General features: G+C 40.9%; 1 protein-coding gene across 1 annotated transcript in view; it reads right to left on the bottom strand.

Annotated features, from left to right (window-relative positions):
• Kcng3 (potassium voltage-gated channel modifier subfamily G member 3) overlaps positions 1-16,318 on the bottom strand; it is a gene marked incomplete at its 5' end in the record, with an annotated part of 38,535 nt that extends 22,217 nt beyond the window's left edge. Inside the window, one exon of the mRNA XM_015479478.2 lies at positions 15,810-16,318. Coding sequence (XP_015334964.2) covers positions 15,810-16,318 — 509 coding nt within the window. The remainder of the gene's footprint in view (positions 1-15,809) is intronic.

Genomic DNA, 16,318 nt, shown 5'->3' with positions numbered 1-16,318 from the left:
GAGGGGAGGGGAGGGGGGATAGTAGAGGATAGGAAAGGTAGCAGAACACGACAGTCACTAGTATGGCAATATGTAAATCAATGGATGTGTAATTGATGTGATTCTGCAATCTGTATATGGGCTAAAAATGGGAGTTCATAACCCACTTGAAGCAAAGTGTGAAAGATGATATATCAAGAACTATGTAATGTTTTGAACAACCAACAATAAAAAAAAAAAAGCTAAAAATAAGTAAAAATAAAAATGGGGGCTGGGGTTGTGGCTCAGAAGCAGAGCACTTGCCTAGCACGTCCAAGGCCCTGGGTTTGATCCTCAGCACCACATACAAATAAATAAACAAAATAAAGGTATTGGGTATGACTAAAAATAAATAAATAAATAAATATTAAAATAAAATAAAATGCTAAAATTTATTATGTGAATTATATCTCAATTTAAAAAAGAATAAACCAATGATACAAACAGCACATGGGTGATTTTTTTTTTAATATTTATTTTTTAGCTTTAGGTGGACACAATATCTTTATTTTATTTTTATGTTGTGCTGAGGATCAAACCCAGTGCCTCACGCATGCCAGGCGAGCACGCTACTACTTGAGCCATATCTCCAGCCCCACATGGATGATTTTTTAAAAACGTGATGCTAGCTGGACATGGTGGCACACACCTATGATCACAGCAGCTCAGGAGGCTAAGGCAAGAGGATCCCAAGTTCAAAGCCAGTGTCACTAACTTAGCAAGGGCATAAACAATTTAGAAAAACCTTGTACCAAAATTAAAAATACACAGGGCTGGGAATGTGGCTCAGTGGTAAAGTGTCCCTGGGTTCAATCCCTGGTACCAAGAAAACAAAAAGACAAAACTAACCTATGGTGACAGAAATCAGTGGCTACCTAGGGCAATAAGGCAATTTCGTACCTGACTGGAATGGTAATCATATTGGTATATACACTGGTCAAATGTCACCAAACTGTATATTCTGAAATGGGTGCAATGTATTTCAAATAAATTATGTCTCAATAAAATTAATTTAAACCATTTGTGGTGGTGCACACCTGTAATCCCAGTGACTCAGGAGGATCACAAGTTCAAGACCAGCCTCAGTAACTTAGCAAGACCCTGTCTCAAAATGAAAACTAGAAACAGCTTAGGATGTAGCTCAGATGTATGGCACCCCTCGGATCAATCCCAGTTGCATAATAATAAAAAATCATAACACATTTTAAAGAAAAAATGAGATTATTTTACATCTATCGTATAAGCAAAGTTTTAAATTCTAGCAACATATAGAGAGAGCAAGGAAACCAGCAACAAGATTTATTCCTTACCAAAAAGAGTATAAATCAGTACAACTAACCTGGAGAACCAACTAGCAGCATCCAGGAGAAATACACATACCTTCGGATATAGCAACTCTCATCTTGAGTAGATACATTAAAGACATTCTCCTATGTGTGCACTGAAATATGAACTAAGCTATTCACTGCAGCACTATAGTAATAGCAAAATTTCTACAGACAGAAGAACAAATAAATCAATACCTTCTTATTACAGTTAAAATGAAAGGACTACAGCTATAGAAATCAACATCAGAATATAAAGCTGACCTAAAAGGACAAGCTGCAGATTCTACTGGTGATACCATTTATAAAAATGGCTGAAAGTACTAAAACGATATCATACTTTATGTGCAGATGCACTGCTGTAGTTTGGCTCTGGAATGTTCCCCAAAGACTCATGTGGTAAAGGTTTGGTTCCCAGTTTGCACTGTTGGGAGGTGATAAGAACTTTCAATGTGACGCCTAGTGGGGGATCTTTTGGGTCACTGGGGTACGACCTCAGAGGGGGTAACAGGACCCGAATCCCTTTCTCTTCCTCTCTGCTTCTCTGCCATGGGATGAACAGATTTGCTCCAGTACAGATTTCAGTCATGACCTACTGCCTCATCACAGGCCCAAAAGCAACAGGGCCAATCCCCCCAAATTAAGAGCCAAAATAAACCATTTCATTTCTCCCCACCCCCTTTCTCTTTCTCTCTCCGCCTGCCCCTCTCTTTTTCTTTGGCACTGGGGGATTGAATCCAGAGATGATCCGCCACTGAGCTGCTACAGCAGCTACATCACTTCACTATTTTTATTCTGAGACAGGGTCTCCCTAAGTGACTAAGGCTATCTTCCTGCCTCAGCCTCCCAAGTAGCTGGAATTACAGGTGTGCACCACCACACCCAGCTACCTTTTCTCTTTATTAAGTTGATTATGTCAGGTATTTATTATAGTAATGGAAAGCTGAGTAACACACATATAAATGTATAGACATGCATATATTAAAAAATATATATTTTTTTTAATATTTATTTTTTTAGTTTTTTGGCGGACACAACATCTTTGCTTGTATGTGGTGCTGAGGATTGAACCCGGGCCGCATGCATGCCAGGCGAGCGCGCTACCGCTTGAGCCACATCCCCAGCCCCTTAAAATATATTTTTAATACATGGAAATAATCACATCAGAGTTAGGAGATGGCAATTTCTATGGAAAAGGAAAGTATTTTAATAAGAAAGAAACACCTCGTGGAATGTATTTTTTTTGGGGGGGGTTGTTTTATTTCTTCTGTTGGGTGGTACACAAATGTTCACTGTACTATAATCTATATTTTTCACATGCCTGAAAAACTTTATAATGGCTTTTATGCATAATTTCTTCTTCTACCTTTGTAAAGCATGAGTTTCTTTCATTTCACAGATTGATTTGTTCTTCTCAAGTTTTGGGTAGTTGTATTCAAGGAAAACATTCTGATTGGCATAAGGAATTCTTCATTTTTCTAAATGCTTAAGTCTTGTTTTATTTCCAACAGTCTTTTGTATTTAAGAAAAAGTCCTCAGATCATTTACTATAATGGGCTCACCACCAACATTTAAATAAATTATGAGTTAATGGAGAAATAGGGGCAATTTGTTTCAAAAGCCCATTGTACACTGTACTGTGAACTGCTAAAATTTAGTTTTTATCTTTCTAGGGATAGGGGAAAAAATCTTTTTCATTTACTTGGTTCTTAAATGACATATATGACAATAAGTACCAATTAAATTCAATTTGGTCCTTAATTTGGTTCTTGAAATGTTGAGTCAAAATTCCCCACGCATCATTTCCACGCCCAGAGACAGGGCTGCTGCTGCACAGAAAGCGATGAAGCTTCAGCCATGCACAGCAGCTCGGGGGACCAGAACAGGCTGATCCCAACCCCCTGGCACTCTGTGGCCTGCAAGGAGTCCAACACTTGACTTCTCCATCGCCTGTGATCCTGAGATGCTCATGGTTAAACTCAGGAGGTTTTGTACACAAAAGTTACCACTGAGCACAGGGAGGGAGCTCCATCGTATTTATTCTGCTCACTCACATCTCATACATGCAGGAATTGTGCCCAAGGCAGAGGTGCTCACAGGTGTCATGCAGACAAAATTGACAATGTCTGTTCTTCCTCAAAATATATCGTATCCTACAATCAGATCCTTAGTGATCACCAAGGCAGACACAGGAGAAGCAAATGAATGAAGGGGTGGGTAAAACCCTGGCATGATCCTAGGAAGAGGAGCTGGAAATAGCCAAAAATGTGATGTCATCTTCTAGGCTTTTCAGTATCGTCTAGGGTTTGGATGCTTCTGTGACACACTGTCCTCACCCATAAAGCTAGTCATTGAACATGTCACTCAGGGAGCTGTTGTGTGATCTGACACCCTCTGGCTGACCATCCTCATCTCTTAACACTTTGTGACATTATCACAACCTATAGCAATGTGGTTCCCCAGTCTTGCCTGGGTCTAGCAAGCTGAGGCACAGTAGTCTCCAAACGTTGCTGATCCTTGAAAAAACTGAGAAAACTATGTCATTTTCAAATAGACTTTTTCACCTTGCATGTGCTAAGCAGATGCTCTACCATTGAGCTTTACCCCAACACCTCATTATGTATTTTAAAAATTTACATTTATGAACACCAGCACAAATTTCATCAGATAAGTTGCTAAGTGTTAGGAAGGCATTTCTAACTTTTTCTTGAAAGCTTGAATTTTTTTCATCAGGAACAAACACTGTCCATTATTTTCGTCAGATTCAAAGACTCATCCTGTCTGTTTTTGATAAGATGCCTACTCTACTCTCAAGTAGGAATAAACCCAGTGTGTTAGTCATTCTTGCAATAGAAGTGAGTAGTGTGTCATGAAGAGAGCCACTAGTTCAGTTCACGACTCAGCCAACTGCACAAGTACTTTACCCGGAGAAAGTCACGATATTCCAGTATGCACAGAAGTGCTTTCTGCAATTTCCCATTTCATCACACTGATTATTATAAAAATATACACTGGAGCTGGGGTCATGGTTAGAGCACAACACTCCAAGTTCAATTCCCAGAACCACCAAAACACTTTTAATTGAAAAACAAAACAAGCAGGGCACAGTGGTGCACACCTGTAATCCCAGCCACCAGGGAGGCTGAGGCAGGAAGACTGCAAATTCAAAGCCAACCTCAGCAACTCAGTGAGGCCCCCTAAGCAACTTAGTGAGATCCTATCTCTAAATAAAAAATTTAAAAAGTGGAAGTTGGGGATGTGGCTCAGTGATTAAGCATCCCTGGGTTAAATCCCCAGTACCAAAAAAAAAAAAAAAAGAAAAGAAAAAAAGAAAAAGCTAGGTACATGTTGCACACCTATAATCCCAATTATTCAGGAGGCTGTGGTAGGAAAATCAAAGGTTCAAGGCCAGCCTCAGCAATTTAGTAAGATCTTCAGCAACTTAGCAAGATGCTTATTCCAAAATAAAAAATAAAAAGGGCTGAGGCTGAGGATGTAGCATAGTGACAAAATGACCATGGGTTCAATCCCCAGTACAAAAAAAAAACAACATAAAACAAAATAAAAATATAACTACCCTCAGCTTTGCATCTGTACAAAGACACAGCCAGTGGGGTGACTTCACACGCAGGCTCCAGAATTCCACTGTTCTGACAACTAAGAGAGTACTAGACCAGTTGGGATCATCGTCACACCATGATGGCAGAGGCAACTTAGGTGATTCCAATATCTCCTCCCACAAAATGAACAAGGAAACCCTGGAATTCAGCTGCCTGGACCCAGGACTCAGAGGCAGTCCTCTGAGTGTCAAAGTAAAACCGGATTCTCAAAGCTTCCATGAGACGGCTAAGGAAACCACTCGGCTACCGGCCTCCTGTTACATCCTACACACTATCCTCACGCCTGGGCCAGAGTGAGCATTATTTTTCCCCTTGGTGCTAAGGACCCAGGTCCTCACACACGTTAGTCAAGCACTCTACCAGGGAGCTACAACCCCAGCCCCTAGAGCGAGCTTTTAAAATTAAGCCAAACTGGGAGTGGTATCAGGCAGATTACAAATTGAAGGCAAATGTGGACAACAGAGAACAACCTCCCCCTCTTTCATGCCCCTTACTTCAAAAAGAGGAGGAAGCAAATTAAGTCTTTTGCTCAAAACTCACATTCAGATATACACCCAGATCTTTACTCTTTTCCCTTTTCAAAAAGAAGAGCTGGGACTAGATACAGTGGTACACATCTATAATCCCAGTGGGTCGGGAGGCGGAGGCAGGAGGATTGAAAGTTCAAGGCCAGCTTCAACAATTTAGTGAGACCCTAAGCAACTTAATAAGACCTTGTCTCAAAATAAAAAAATAAAATAAAAAGAGCTTGGTGTGCAGCTCAGTGGCAAAGTGTCTCTGGGTTTCATCCCCAGAACCAATAAAAAGAAACAAAGAAAGAAAAAAAAAAAAAAGAAAAAAGGATAACACACACACACACAGAGAAAAAAAATTAAACCACTGGGATGAGAGATATAATTCAGTGGTAGCGAGCTTGCCTAGCATGTGTGAAGACCTGAGTTTGATCCCCAGTAGCTTAGAAAAAAAAAATCCTGCTTGTAGATTTTATAGGTTGAAGACAACTTGTCTTCTTACAAAAATGAAAATGCTGTTGTATCTGCGTGGTTCTTTCACACACCTCATTTAATTTAAAATATATATGGGGTGCCTGCCCCTGTGTAAGGCGTTAAACCATGTGCCGCAAAGCACAGAATTTCTGTTCTCAAAGAACAGACTAAAAGGAATCTAAACCATCCAAGCAACCTCAAGACAGTAAGAAGGGGCTTAAACCTGGAAAGATAAAGCTAAGGAAGTTTACCTTCTAGTTGAGGGTTGGTCTTTATTCTCTCATTCACCCTTTCTGTGGGATATCCCAATTTACTAAATGAGTCAGCTAATTAACTGTACAGTGTGTGCCTCTGTGTCTGTCTGTCTCTGTCTCTCTCTCTCTCACACACACACACACACACCCCGCTCCTGACTCTGAGCCCTGGTTCTTTCCACCACAGATTTTCCCTTTTGACATGTGTTGCCTGGGAAAGTCAAATGACTGCTTCAATTACATATTTCCCTTTGCCAGTAGAGTTAAGAGCCAAGGAGTCCTCACTACTCACAAAGAGGGTCATTTAAATGTATATATTGTTCCAAACACTCCAGTAGAACCCACCAGTTGATCAATTAATTTATTCAAACACAAATGTTTTGTCTGTTACTTTCTCTGATTCATCTGCTCAGCCAAAATGCCTGGGTCCCCTCCTTAACACACTGTATCCTCCCCCAAACACACCACTAAGCCACAATGGTGAAAGCAGTACAGATGGTGACGGTTGCACAACTCGTTGAATACACTGAAAACCACTTAATTGTGCACATTGAAGGTGAATTTGGGGACTAGGGATGTAGCTCAGCGGTAGAGCACTTGTCTCACATGTCCTGGGCCCTGGTTTCAATCCTAGAACCACATTAAAAAAAAAAAAAAAAGAAGAAGAAGAAAGGTGAATTTGGGGACTGGGAATATAACTCGGAGCACTTGCATAGCATGCAGGAGAGCCTAAGTTCAATCCTCAGCTCTGCAAAATAAAAAATAAAAATAAATAAATAAAAGAACAGCCCTGACTTTTTATTCATACTTTAAGGGGCTGGTATCAAATCCAGGGCTTCGTGCATGCTAGGGATATTCTACTACTAAGCTACATACCCAGTCCCTTCTATCAAAAAATGTGAATGTATACTCCTTTTAACTCAGCTATTTCTCCACTTTGGAATTTAGCCTACATATAGAATTATTCCCATTTCCAAAGAGATACGAAAAGCAATGTGGTCTACACCACTTTATAGAAATTGAGACAAATTAATCAAAATGGGAATCAGAACTAGGGCAACTCTTACCCACTCATGCAAGTCTGGACATATTAGTTAATCTATCTAAATCTTAGTCATAAAATGGTAATAAAAGCAGCATTATTTCATAGGACTGTAATGAGACTTAGATGACATAATTATGTAAAAACTTAAGTGACTAGCATATATTTAAGTATTCAATAAATATGCATTACGGCTAGGCACAGTGGTATATATCGTTATAGCCCCAGCTACTCAGGAGGCTGAGTGACGCAGGATTTCTTGAGTCCAAGAATTCAAGGATAGCCTGGGCAATACAGCAGAAACTGTCTCAAAAATAAATACACATGGGGCTGGGGTTGAGGCTCAGTGGTAGAGTGCTTGCCTACTATATGTGAGGCACTGGGTTTGATCCCCAACACCACATTAAAAAAATAAAATAAAATAAAGGTATTGTGTCCATCTACAAATAAAAAAAAAATAAATAAATACACACACATTTGTGTACATTTATACAAGCATAGATATGTATGCACATATGTGTGTGTGTGTGTGTGTGTGTGCGCGCGCGCGCGCGAATGGCTTTTACAACCATTACTATTATCTCCAGGACAGACACTTATTAAATGAATGATGCCCCATCCATACACTGGAATACTATTCAGATATTAAAAGAATGAGAAATATATGAACTCATATCAGAAAGAGTTCCAAGATGTACATGAAAAAGGCAAATTGCTGAATGTAATTATACAATGATCTTGCTTAAATTATATATTTTAAAAGAAAATATTTATAATATAAATATATACATATGTATGTATGTTTATATATATGTATGAAAATGTGTGCACATATGTGTTTGTGTGTGCGTGTAATATCCAGAAACTGGGTGACAGGACGGAGGAGAGAGGGGCATATTAACTTTTTACATCAAAACACTTTTTTTCCCAATGAGCAAAGTTTTAACTAAAAGATAATATTATCAAAAAATGATTTGCTTACCAAAAGCACTTTGGTTAGAAGACATTAACAAAACAAAGTTTCCATTGGACTCTAAAATTGGCAGAGGATTGAAAACCCCATACATATTAAAAGAAACAAGTCTACTGTGAAAGAGCAGGATTTAACCAGAGGTTCTGGGTTATGTTCAATCTTATCAGAGATCTATTAATTACTGAGTTCTGAAAATAGCCATCTTATCTGCAGAATAAAAGCACTGAGACTTTCACATTCAGTTTCAAATACTGCTTTTTATTTTTAACACACTTTAAAACCTACTTGATTTTTATAATATCGAACGAAAAGGCAATGGAAATAATACAATTGATTTTTAAATTTCCATCATCCAGCTTTTCATGTTGATTATTTAAATTTCCTTAACTTGAGCTTAAAATAACAGTGTAAGAAATTTAAACATTTAAAAATCTCCTCAAATTCTCATCACCCCAATACAAAGTAATACAAATTAAAGAGCAACATTCCTACACAAAACAACTTTCAGAAAGAATTTCTGAAGATCTGATCAAAACCATCACAAGACTGCATGCTAGAGATTAAGAACTCAAATAAACTTCTACTGAGACTGTCTGAGGGGACAGAAGTCCTGAGGCAAAAGGGACCAGGCAGTGAAAGGGATAGCTTTATATCTGACCTGTCTTTCAGAGGTCATAACTTCTCAAAGGCAACAAGCAAAGAGCATCTTTTTATGAAAAAAGGTAGCAACGCTTAGTAATTTTAAAGGATGAGTTGGGTGTGGTGGGGCACACCTGTAATTCCTGAGGCTTGGGAGGCTGAGGCAGGAGGAGCCCAAGTTCAAGGCCAGCCTCAGAAATTTAGTGAGGCCCTAAGCAATTTAGCAAGATCCTGTTTCAAAATAAAAAACAAAAAAAGAGCTGGAGATGTGGTTCAGTGGCTAAGTACCCCTGGGTTTAATCCCCAGGACCAAAAAATAAAAAAAGGACGATTTGTCTATATGTCTGTATGTTAAAAGGCCAAAAAGAACATTCATCTCATCAGTGTCAGAATAATCCTCAGATGTTACTGGAAGGCAAACTGCCTGGAGAATCTAGTTTATCTTTTCAATCGGATAAAACTTTAAGCACATCACCATTCTAAGATTAATTAGTTAGGAGGACTGTTTATCAAGGGAGGCTGTGCATACATATGACCACTAAATGAGGTGTAAAGATCTTTGACTGGGGATGTGGCTCAAGCGGTAGCGCGCTTGCTTGGCATGCGTGCGGCCTGGGTTCGATCCTCAGCACCACATACAAACAAAGATGCTGTGTCCGCCTAAAAAAAAAAATAAAAAAATTTTAAAAAAAAGGTCTTTGACTCAAGAGAAGATCTTCTCAGTGAGACGGTTTCAGGTGTACCGTAAGGAAGAGGATCTACGATCTGTCTCCCACCAGCCCTCTGGGTATCCCTCTTCCAGAGCCTCCTCCTCACAATACCCTAAAATGGGAAGCAGACTTTATACAAGAGAGCTACTTGTGGGCCAAAGTGGTCACACCAGAGGGACCCCAACATCTGTGAGCCCTGGGGCTGCTTCACTCAATCCGCAACATCTCTCACACTTTCCTAGTCCTGATGGCTGAGTCATCATAAAAATCCACCACTGACCTGGATCCAGTCGCTTCTCACCATCTCCATTGCTACATCCCCTACATCTCTTGCCTTCCAGGTCTTGCAGCATCTGCTGTTCACCTCCTGTACATTTTCTATCCAGCAGTCAGTGGTGTCTTAAAAAGACATCAGCTTATTGGGCACCGTGGCTCACACCTATAATTCCAATGACTCAGGAGGCTGAGGCAGGAGGATTGCAATGTTAAAGCCAGCCTTAGCAACTCATAACATAAAGAAATTTCTTAACATTTAAAAAAAAAAAAAAACCAACTTTTAAACAGAAATTCATTGGGGGTTGGGGATGTAGCTCAATGGTAAACATGCTTAGTATTTTGAGGCCCTGGTTTCAATCCCCAACATCACATTAAAAAAGAAAAAAAGGGGCTGGGGATGTGGCTCAAGTGGTATCGCACTCGCCTGGCATACGTGCGGCCCAGGTTCGATCCTCAGCACCACATACAAACAGAGATGTTGTGTCCTCCGAAAACTAAAAAATAAATATTAAAAATTCTCTCTCTCTCTCTCTCTCTCGAAAAGAAAAGAAAAAACCTTTAAGATTAATGACTTCTCTTTTTTTTTTTGTATGGGGGATGGAACTCAGGGACACTCGACCACTAAGCCACACCCTCATCTCTATTTTGTATTTTATTTAGAGACAGGGTCTCACTGAGTTGCTTAGTGCCTCGCTTTTTGAGGCTGGCTTTGAACTCGATATCCCCCAGCCTCCATGACTTCTCAATACATGTAAAGATGCATGATTTTATTCAAAATTAAACAAAACACACTTAAACTACTAGATATCATTCTTCACCTTCAGATTATGAACATGATATCTCATACATTGTGGGTGGGAGCATAAATTGATACCATCTTTTTGGAGTAGTTTGGAATTATCTATGAAAATTATAAGTGTACATGTCCTTTAACTCAATGATTTAACGCTCAAGAATTTATTCTAACGTATACTTGCAAATGGAACACAATAATGTCAGTCAGACACGGTAGTGCTCGTCTGTAATCCGGGGGGACTCAGAAGGCTGAGGCAAGAGGATCCCAAGTTCAAGGCCAGACTCAGAAATTTAGTGAAACCCTGAAACCCTCAGTAACCCTGTCTTAAAATGAGAAACAAAAAGGGTTGAGGATGTAGCTTGATGGTAGAACACCCCTGGGTTCAATCCCCAGTGCTGCAGGAAGGGGGGGAAAAGAAAGCAAGCAAAATTATATGCATATACAGTATAATCACCAAAGCAACTCGTATGGACAAGAAACAACACAGATGCCCAGCAATTACAGGACAGCCATATAAAGTAAAGAAAGCAGTGCGTACCATGAATTGGAGAGGGGAGAGATTGGACCCAGGAAGCTGCACAAGAAAATCAGGACGTTCCTGATGGAGTACACTGGCACACACCTGTAACCACAGTTACCAAGGAGGCTCAGACCAGAGGATCGCAAGTTCCAAGGTAGGCTGGACAACTTAGTGAGATGAAATCTTTTTAAAAAGGGCTGAGGATGTAGCTTCATGGTAGAAGGCTTGCCTAGCATGGGTAAGACCCTGAGTTTGATTCCTATCATGGAAAAAAAATTTTTTTTCTGAAGAAACCATGTTCCTTATCCCTTTTGTACAATAAGTACTTGATAAATACTGTTTCTTGATTTGATAGACTTTTTCTTACTCTAGTACAGGATCCCATCTGCCAAGAGTTCGGGCACCTGAAGTCCACTGCCTTACCCCAAACGGCTCTCCAAACTATTCAACAGAAAATATATGTCTGGGGCTGGGGATGCAGTTCAGTGGTAGAGTGTTTGCTTCACGTGTGAGGCCCTGGGCACAATCTCCAGAACCAGGTATAATTAATATAAGGGTTGACAGAGTAATAAAAATGGTATTAAGGACAGGCATGGTGGCACACGTGTAATCCCAAGACTCAGGAGGCTGAGGTAAGAGGATTCCAAGTTCAAAACCAGCCTCAGCAACTTGGTGAGGCCCTAAGCAATTTAGCAAGAACTTATCTCAAAACAGAAAAATAAAGAAAGGGCTGGGGATACAGCTCAGTGGTAAATTGCTCCTGGATTCAGTACCCGGTACCAAAAGAAAAAAAAATTTTTTTCTGAAAGGTTCTATTTTGAAATATAAACAATAGATATTTATTGTACCTGAAAAGTAATTTTTTTTTCTAAAAAATGCCATAAGAAATAGCGTAAGCAAATTCACGTGCCTTCCTGGGCTGTCTAATCTAAGCTGAGCAGCTAGAACACATTAATATGAGAAAATAACTACCATGCTAGGAAGTATATATTATAGATGCTAATTAAGCAGTGCAAACAGGAATTTCTCAAGAAGTTCAGGAGGATACACAGTAAAGGCTTCAAGAGAAACAACCTGAGTTGGGCTTGATGAATGATTCAATTTCAAGAGGCCAGAGATTGCAGAGTAAAAAGACACTGAGAACCAGCAAGCAGGCCAGGGTGGACAAATGGAACCTCAAGTCCCAGGGAATACATACAGCGCCTGGAAATCCACTGAATCAGCCCCCGATTCGTGTGTCTTTCCAATATCCTGGAGTAATTCTAATTCTTCCTAGAATGTTCCAGAGTTGTCATGTATTCTCCATTCTTACGGCCACAAAGCAATCAGGTCCTCATTCCCTCCCTCTGCAAAAAATCTCCACATTCAACTTACCAGGTACAATCACCACCTCCCTCCAATTCATGGTACACACCACATTCATTATATTGATTGATTGATTGATTTAGGTACCAGAAGCTGAACTTAGGGATGTTTACCACTGAGCCAAATGAAATCCTCAGTCCTTTTTATTTTTTATTTTGAAACAAGGTCTCACTGAGTTACTTAGGGCCTCACTAAGTTGCTGAGGCTGCTCTGAACTCCAATCCTCCGGCCTCAGCCTCCAGGGTTACTGGGATTACAGGCATAGCCACTGCACCTAGCTACATTCATTACTTTATATGCATAACCCACACACCACAAACCCTACAAACCAGCCAATGACTCACCATTGCAGCCAATGCCTGCAAAATAAAATTATTCTCCCTCACATCTGCTCTCTAGCCACCTTTCACTCTATCATTGAATTCTCACTCCCTGAACACATTATACAAGTTTCACACTTTTGCTGTTCCTTTCACCTGGAAGCGTCCTTATTTTGTTCCCAGGTAGAGCACAACTGGCACATGGGTTATACAGGCTGCATAAGCTAGTTTTTATATAAATGACACCCCACCAGTGTGGGACAGTGCAAAATCTCTGCAGCCTTCCAATGAAGGCTTTTTCCCTGTCCTCCCTGACTTTGAATGCCTTCTCAGAACAATCTCAAGAAATCTATGGTCTCTAAGTCCTACACATCCAACTTTTCTTTACAACACAAAGTTACAATATTTGAATCAGTGCCTTAATACAGCTTATACTGAAAAGATATTTGCAACTAATGATGGGATAAATCAAGGTTGTGATAAAATTGTCAAGAGCCTTGGGTTGTGTCAATGGTAGAGCACTGCCTAGCATGTGTGAGGCACTGGGTTCGATCCTAAGCACCACGTAAAAATAAATAAAGGTATTGTGTCTATCTAAAACTAATTTTTTTTTTAAATTGTAGAGTCTGGAAGCCAAGAAAGGAGCTTTATTTGATAAATCTCAGCTATGATCGAATGACCAGAATGATGTTTTAGAAAGACTAATTTCAGCCCAACATGGTGGTACACACCTGTAATCCCAGCGGCTCTGGAGACTGAGACAGGAGGATCTTGAGTTCAAAGCCAGCCTCAGCAACAAGGTGCTAATCAACTCAGTGAGACCTAGTCTCTAAATAAAATACAAAATAGGGCTGGGGATGTGGCTCGGTGGTGTCCCTGAGTTCATTCCCAGGTACCCCCCCCCAAAAAAAAAGGGGTTTGAAAGACTACTTGAAGGAGGCATGTGAGGGGCTTTCTCTGAAATGTGTCACATTCTCAGTCAGTCATCCTTTGGTTCATCTGTTTGGGATTGTAGATATTGGTTTGATATACCTACACTTCTAAAGGGAAGCTTAAAACTGGGCCATTAAGCCAAGAAAAACATGCATTTGCCTAAAATATCTGGTGTCTAGGAAACAGTTCTGACTTGAATAATTATATACATACATGAAATACATATATACAAATTAAGCATTACTCTTCTTCCTTCACTTCTTTTGCATCCTCCCTCTTTTCTATCTCTGCCTCTTCCCCTTTTTGGTTTCTTCTGATGCTCTCCCTGAAATTACCATTCATCCCTCTCACTTCTTTCCAAATGCTGTACATTAATAATCTGCAGCCTACCTTTCCCTAAACTCCCAAAACCCCTCGGCTCCCTCGAAAAAATTATTATTTGTGTATTTCAACTGTGTTTGCTTATATATTGGTGTAGTCTACTCCCTGCGTATCTGTGCTAATAACTCAAGTCTCTTGTTTCCTTTGCTAATACAGCTCAAGTCTTCACTGATCTTAGAATTCTAGTTACTAGTGAATCATTTCAAGGCTGGCCATTTATGGTTCATTTTCCTCCAACCCTCTTTGGGGGGGGGGGAGTCTAAATCAAGGGCTCTTATGTATTTAGATATATAAACTACTTTTATTGTTCTGTTGGAGTACCAAGTAATTCTTATCTGCAAATTGAAAACAGTTAGAACCTAATAAAATAAACAAAGTAAGTTTCCTAATTTATTTATTTTCAAAGCGTGTATCTTGGATTTCATGCCAAGATGGCATTATCAGTAATAGACTCCATAATACTAGACAATTTTATTTACTTAGATTTATGGAGAAATCTTTGCTTCCCCCAGGAAGAATATTATGTGAAAGTAATCCACTGCAAAATCAAGAAGCATAGCACCATTCCTAACATCCACGGGCCTATCAGGAAAAAAAGATCACAGGGTGCAAACTTGAATTTAAAAAGTGACTAGGAAAAAAAAATAAAATACAAAAGTGAATGGAGGGAGAATCTTAAAAGGGTTACCAAACAAAGGTAAAACAGAATATACAACTTGATTTTTGTGCCCAAAATGGCTGTCTCCCTTGAAAGTCCAACTTTAGTATGCTTATTCCTCCCACTAAATATGCAAAATAAACTCACTTGTACTAAAAACAGAAAAGTGTTATCACCATTAAGAGGTAAGCCTCATCTTAGGAATCAGATTAAAATATTCTCCTTTCATCTAGTAAAGTGGAAAGAACAAAACAAACTACACAGATACTGTTTCTGGGTTTTAGGCAGTTTTGGTTTTTCTCTTCTCCAGAGGCAAGGGTTCTTTCCCTCCCCACTACTGAAGACCCTCTGAAAGTCACAGTGTGTTTCTTTGGTACCAGATAGACAGGAGCTTCACTAATTTCATCCCTGGTAGGGAAAGAAGGCAGAAAAGGGCACAGACATCCATTATTTAGAGTCTGTCGTTAAATTAGCCTCCTTTATCATATGGCAATTCCATTACAGCACACATTACGCCGGGGGCAGGGTGTATAGCATGTGTGGGCAGAGCACAGCAGACCACATTTCGCCAGAACAAGATTTCATCTCTTCAAACACCACCAAAAATTGGCAAATAGTTGAAACTGCTATTAAATGCTTAGGGTTAAATGACTGCATAATAACAACAAAAGTTTAGAGAAAATTAATTAGCAGGTCTCTATCTGCTCAGAAGTAAACTACAAAGATAAGAGGTTTGAGTATCTCCGTCTGCCCCTACCCAGGCCTGGGGATCTCGCCCTCAAGCTGAGTCTCTAGCAGAGGTATCAGATCTGGTCAGTGCCCAGAAAATAGGGGTGACGACGGGGCCCAACCCTTCCCTTAGTTGGCGCGCGTGGGGCCTCCCTGGGCCCTGAACCCTGCCTGGTTCATCAGGCAGACAAGACGGAGACGCGACGGACGGACGGGACGGACAGACGCTACAGGACGGACGTGCAGAGAAGCAGTGCGTCCTACCCGGAGGGCTCCCTCCCAGGGACGGCGGAGTACCTGCTCCGGTCATCCAGGCTGCGGTTGTCAGCGGCTGCTGCGCGCCAGTCGGGCAGCGTGCTGGCGCACAGCACCACCATGGACACAATCACGAACACCACGGACACGCTGGCCAGGATCTGAGCGGCCAGCGACGACGTGGGCTCCTCAAAAGTCCTCCGCATGCGCTCCAGCCAGCGCCTGGAGGGAGCCGCCTCGGCCCCGCCGGGTCGCACCTCGTCGCGGCCCAGCGCGCCCGGTTCTTCCGCAGAGTAGAAGGTGTAGGTGTCGGACATGCGGTCGTCGAGGCGGCGCTGGCAGCAGTACTCGAGGTGCGCGCCCTCCAGGCCCCAGTAGATCATCTCATTGTAGAAGGAGAGCTCGCACATCCGCGGCGCGAAGCGCAGCTTGCCGTGGCCGCGCACGTAGAGCAGGATGAAGCCGAAGGCCTCCGAGTGCCGGTCGAAAAAGTACTCGTTGCGCTCACGGTCGTAGTC

Source organism: Marmota marmota, unplaced genomic scaffold, assembly GCF_001458135.2.
Source record: "Marmota marmota marmota unplaced genomic scaffold, marMar, whole genome shotgun sequence".
Lineage (NCBI taxonomy): Eukaryota > Metazoa > Chordata > Mammalia > Rodentia > Sciuridae > Marmota > Marmota marmota.
The sequence above is the reverse complement of the archived record's forward strand: the minus strand, read 5'-3'. Positions and strand labels throughout refer to the sequence as shown.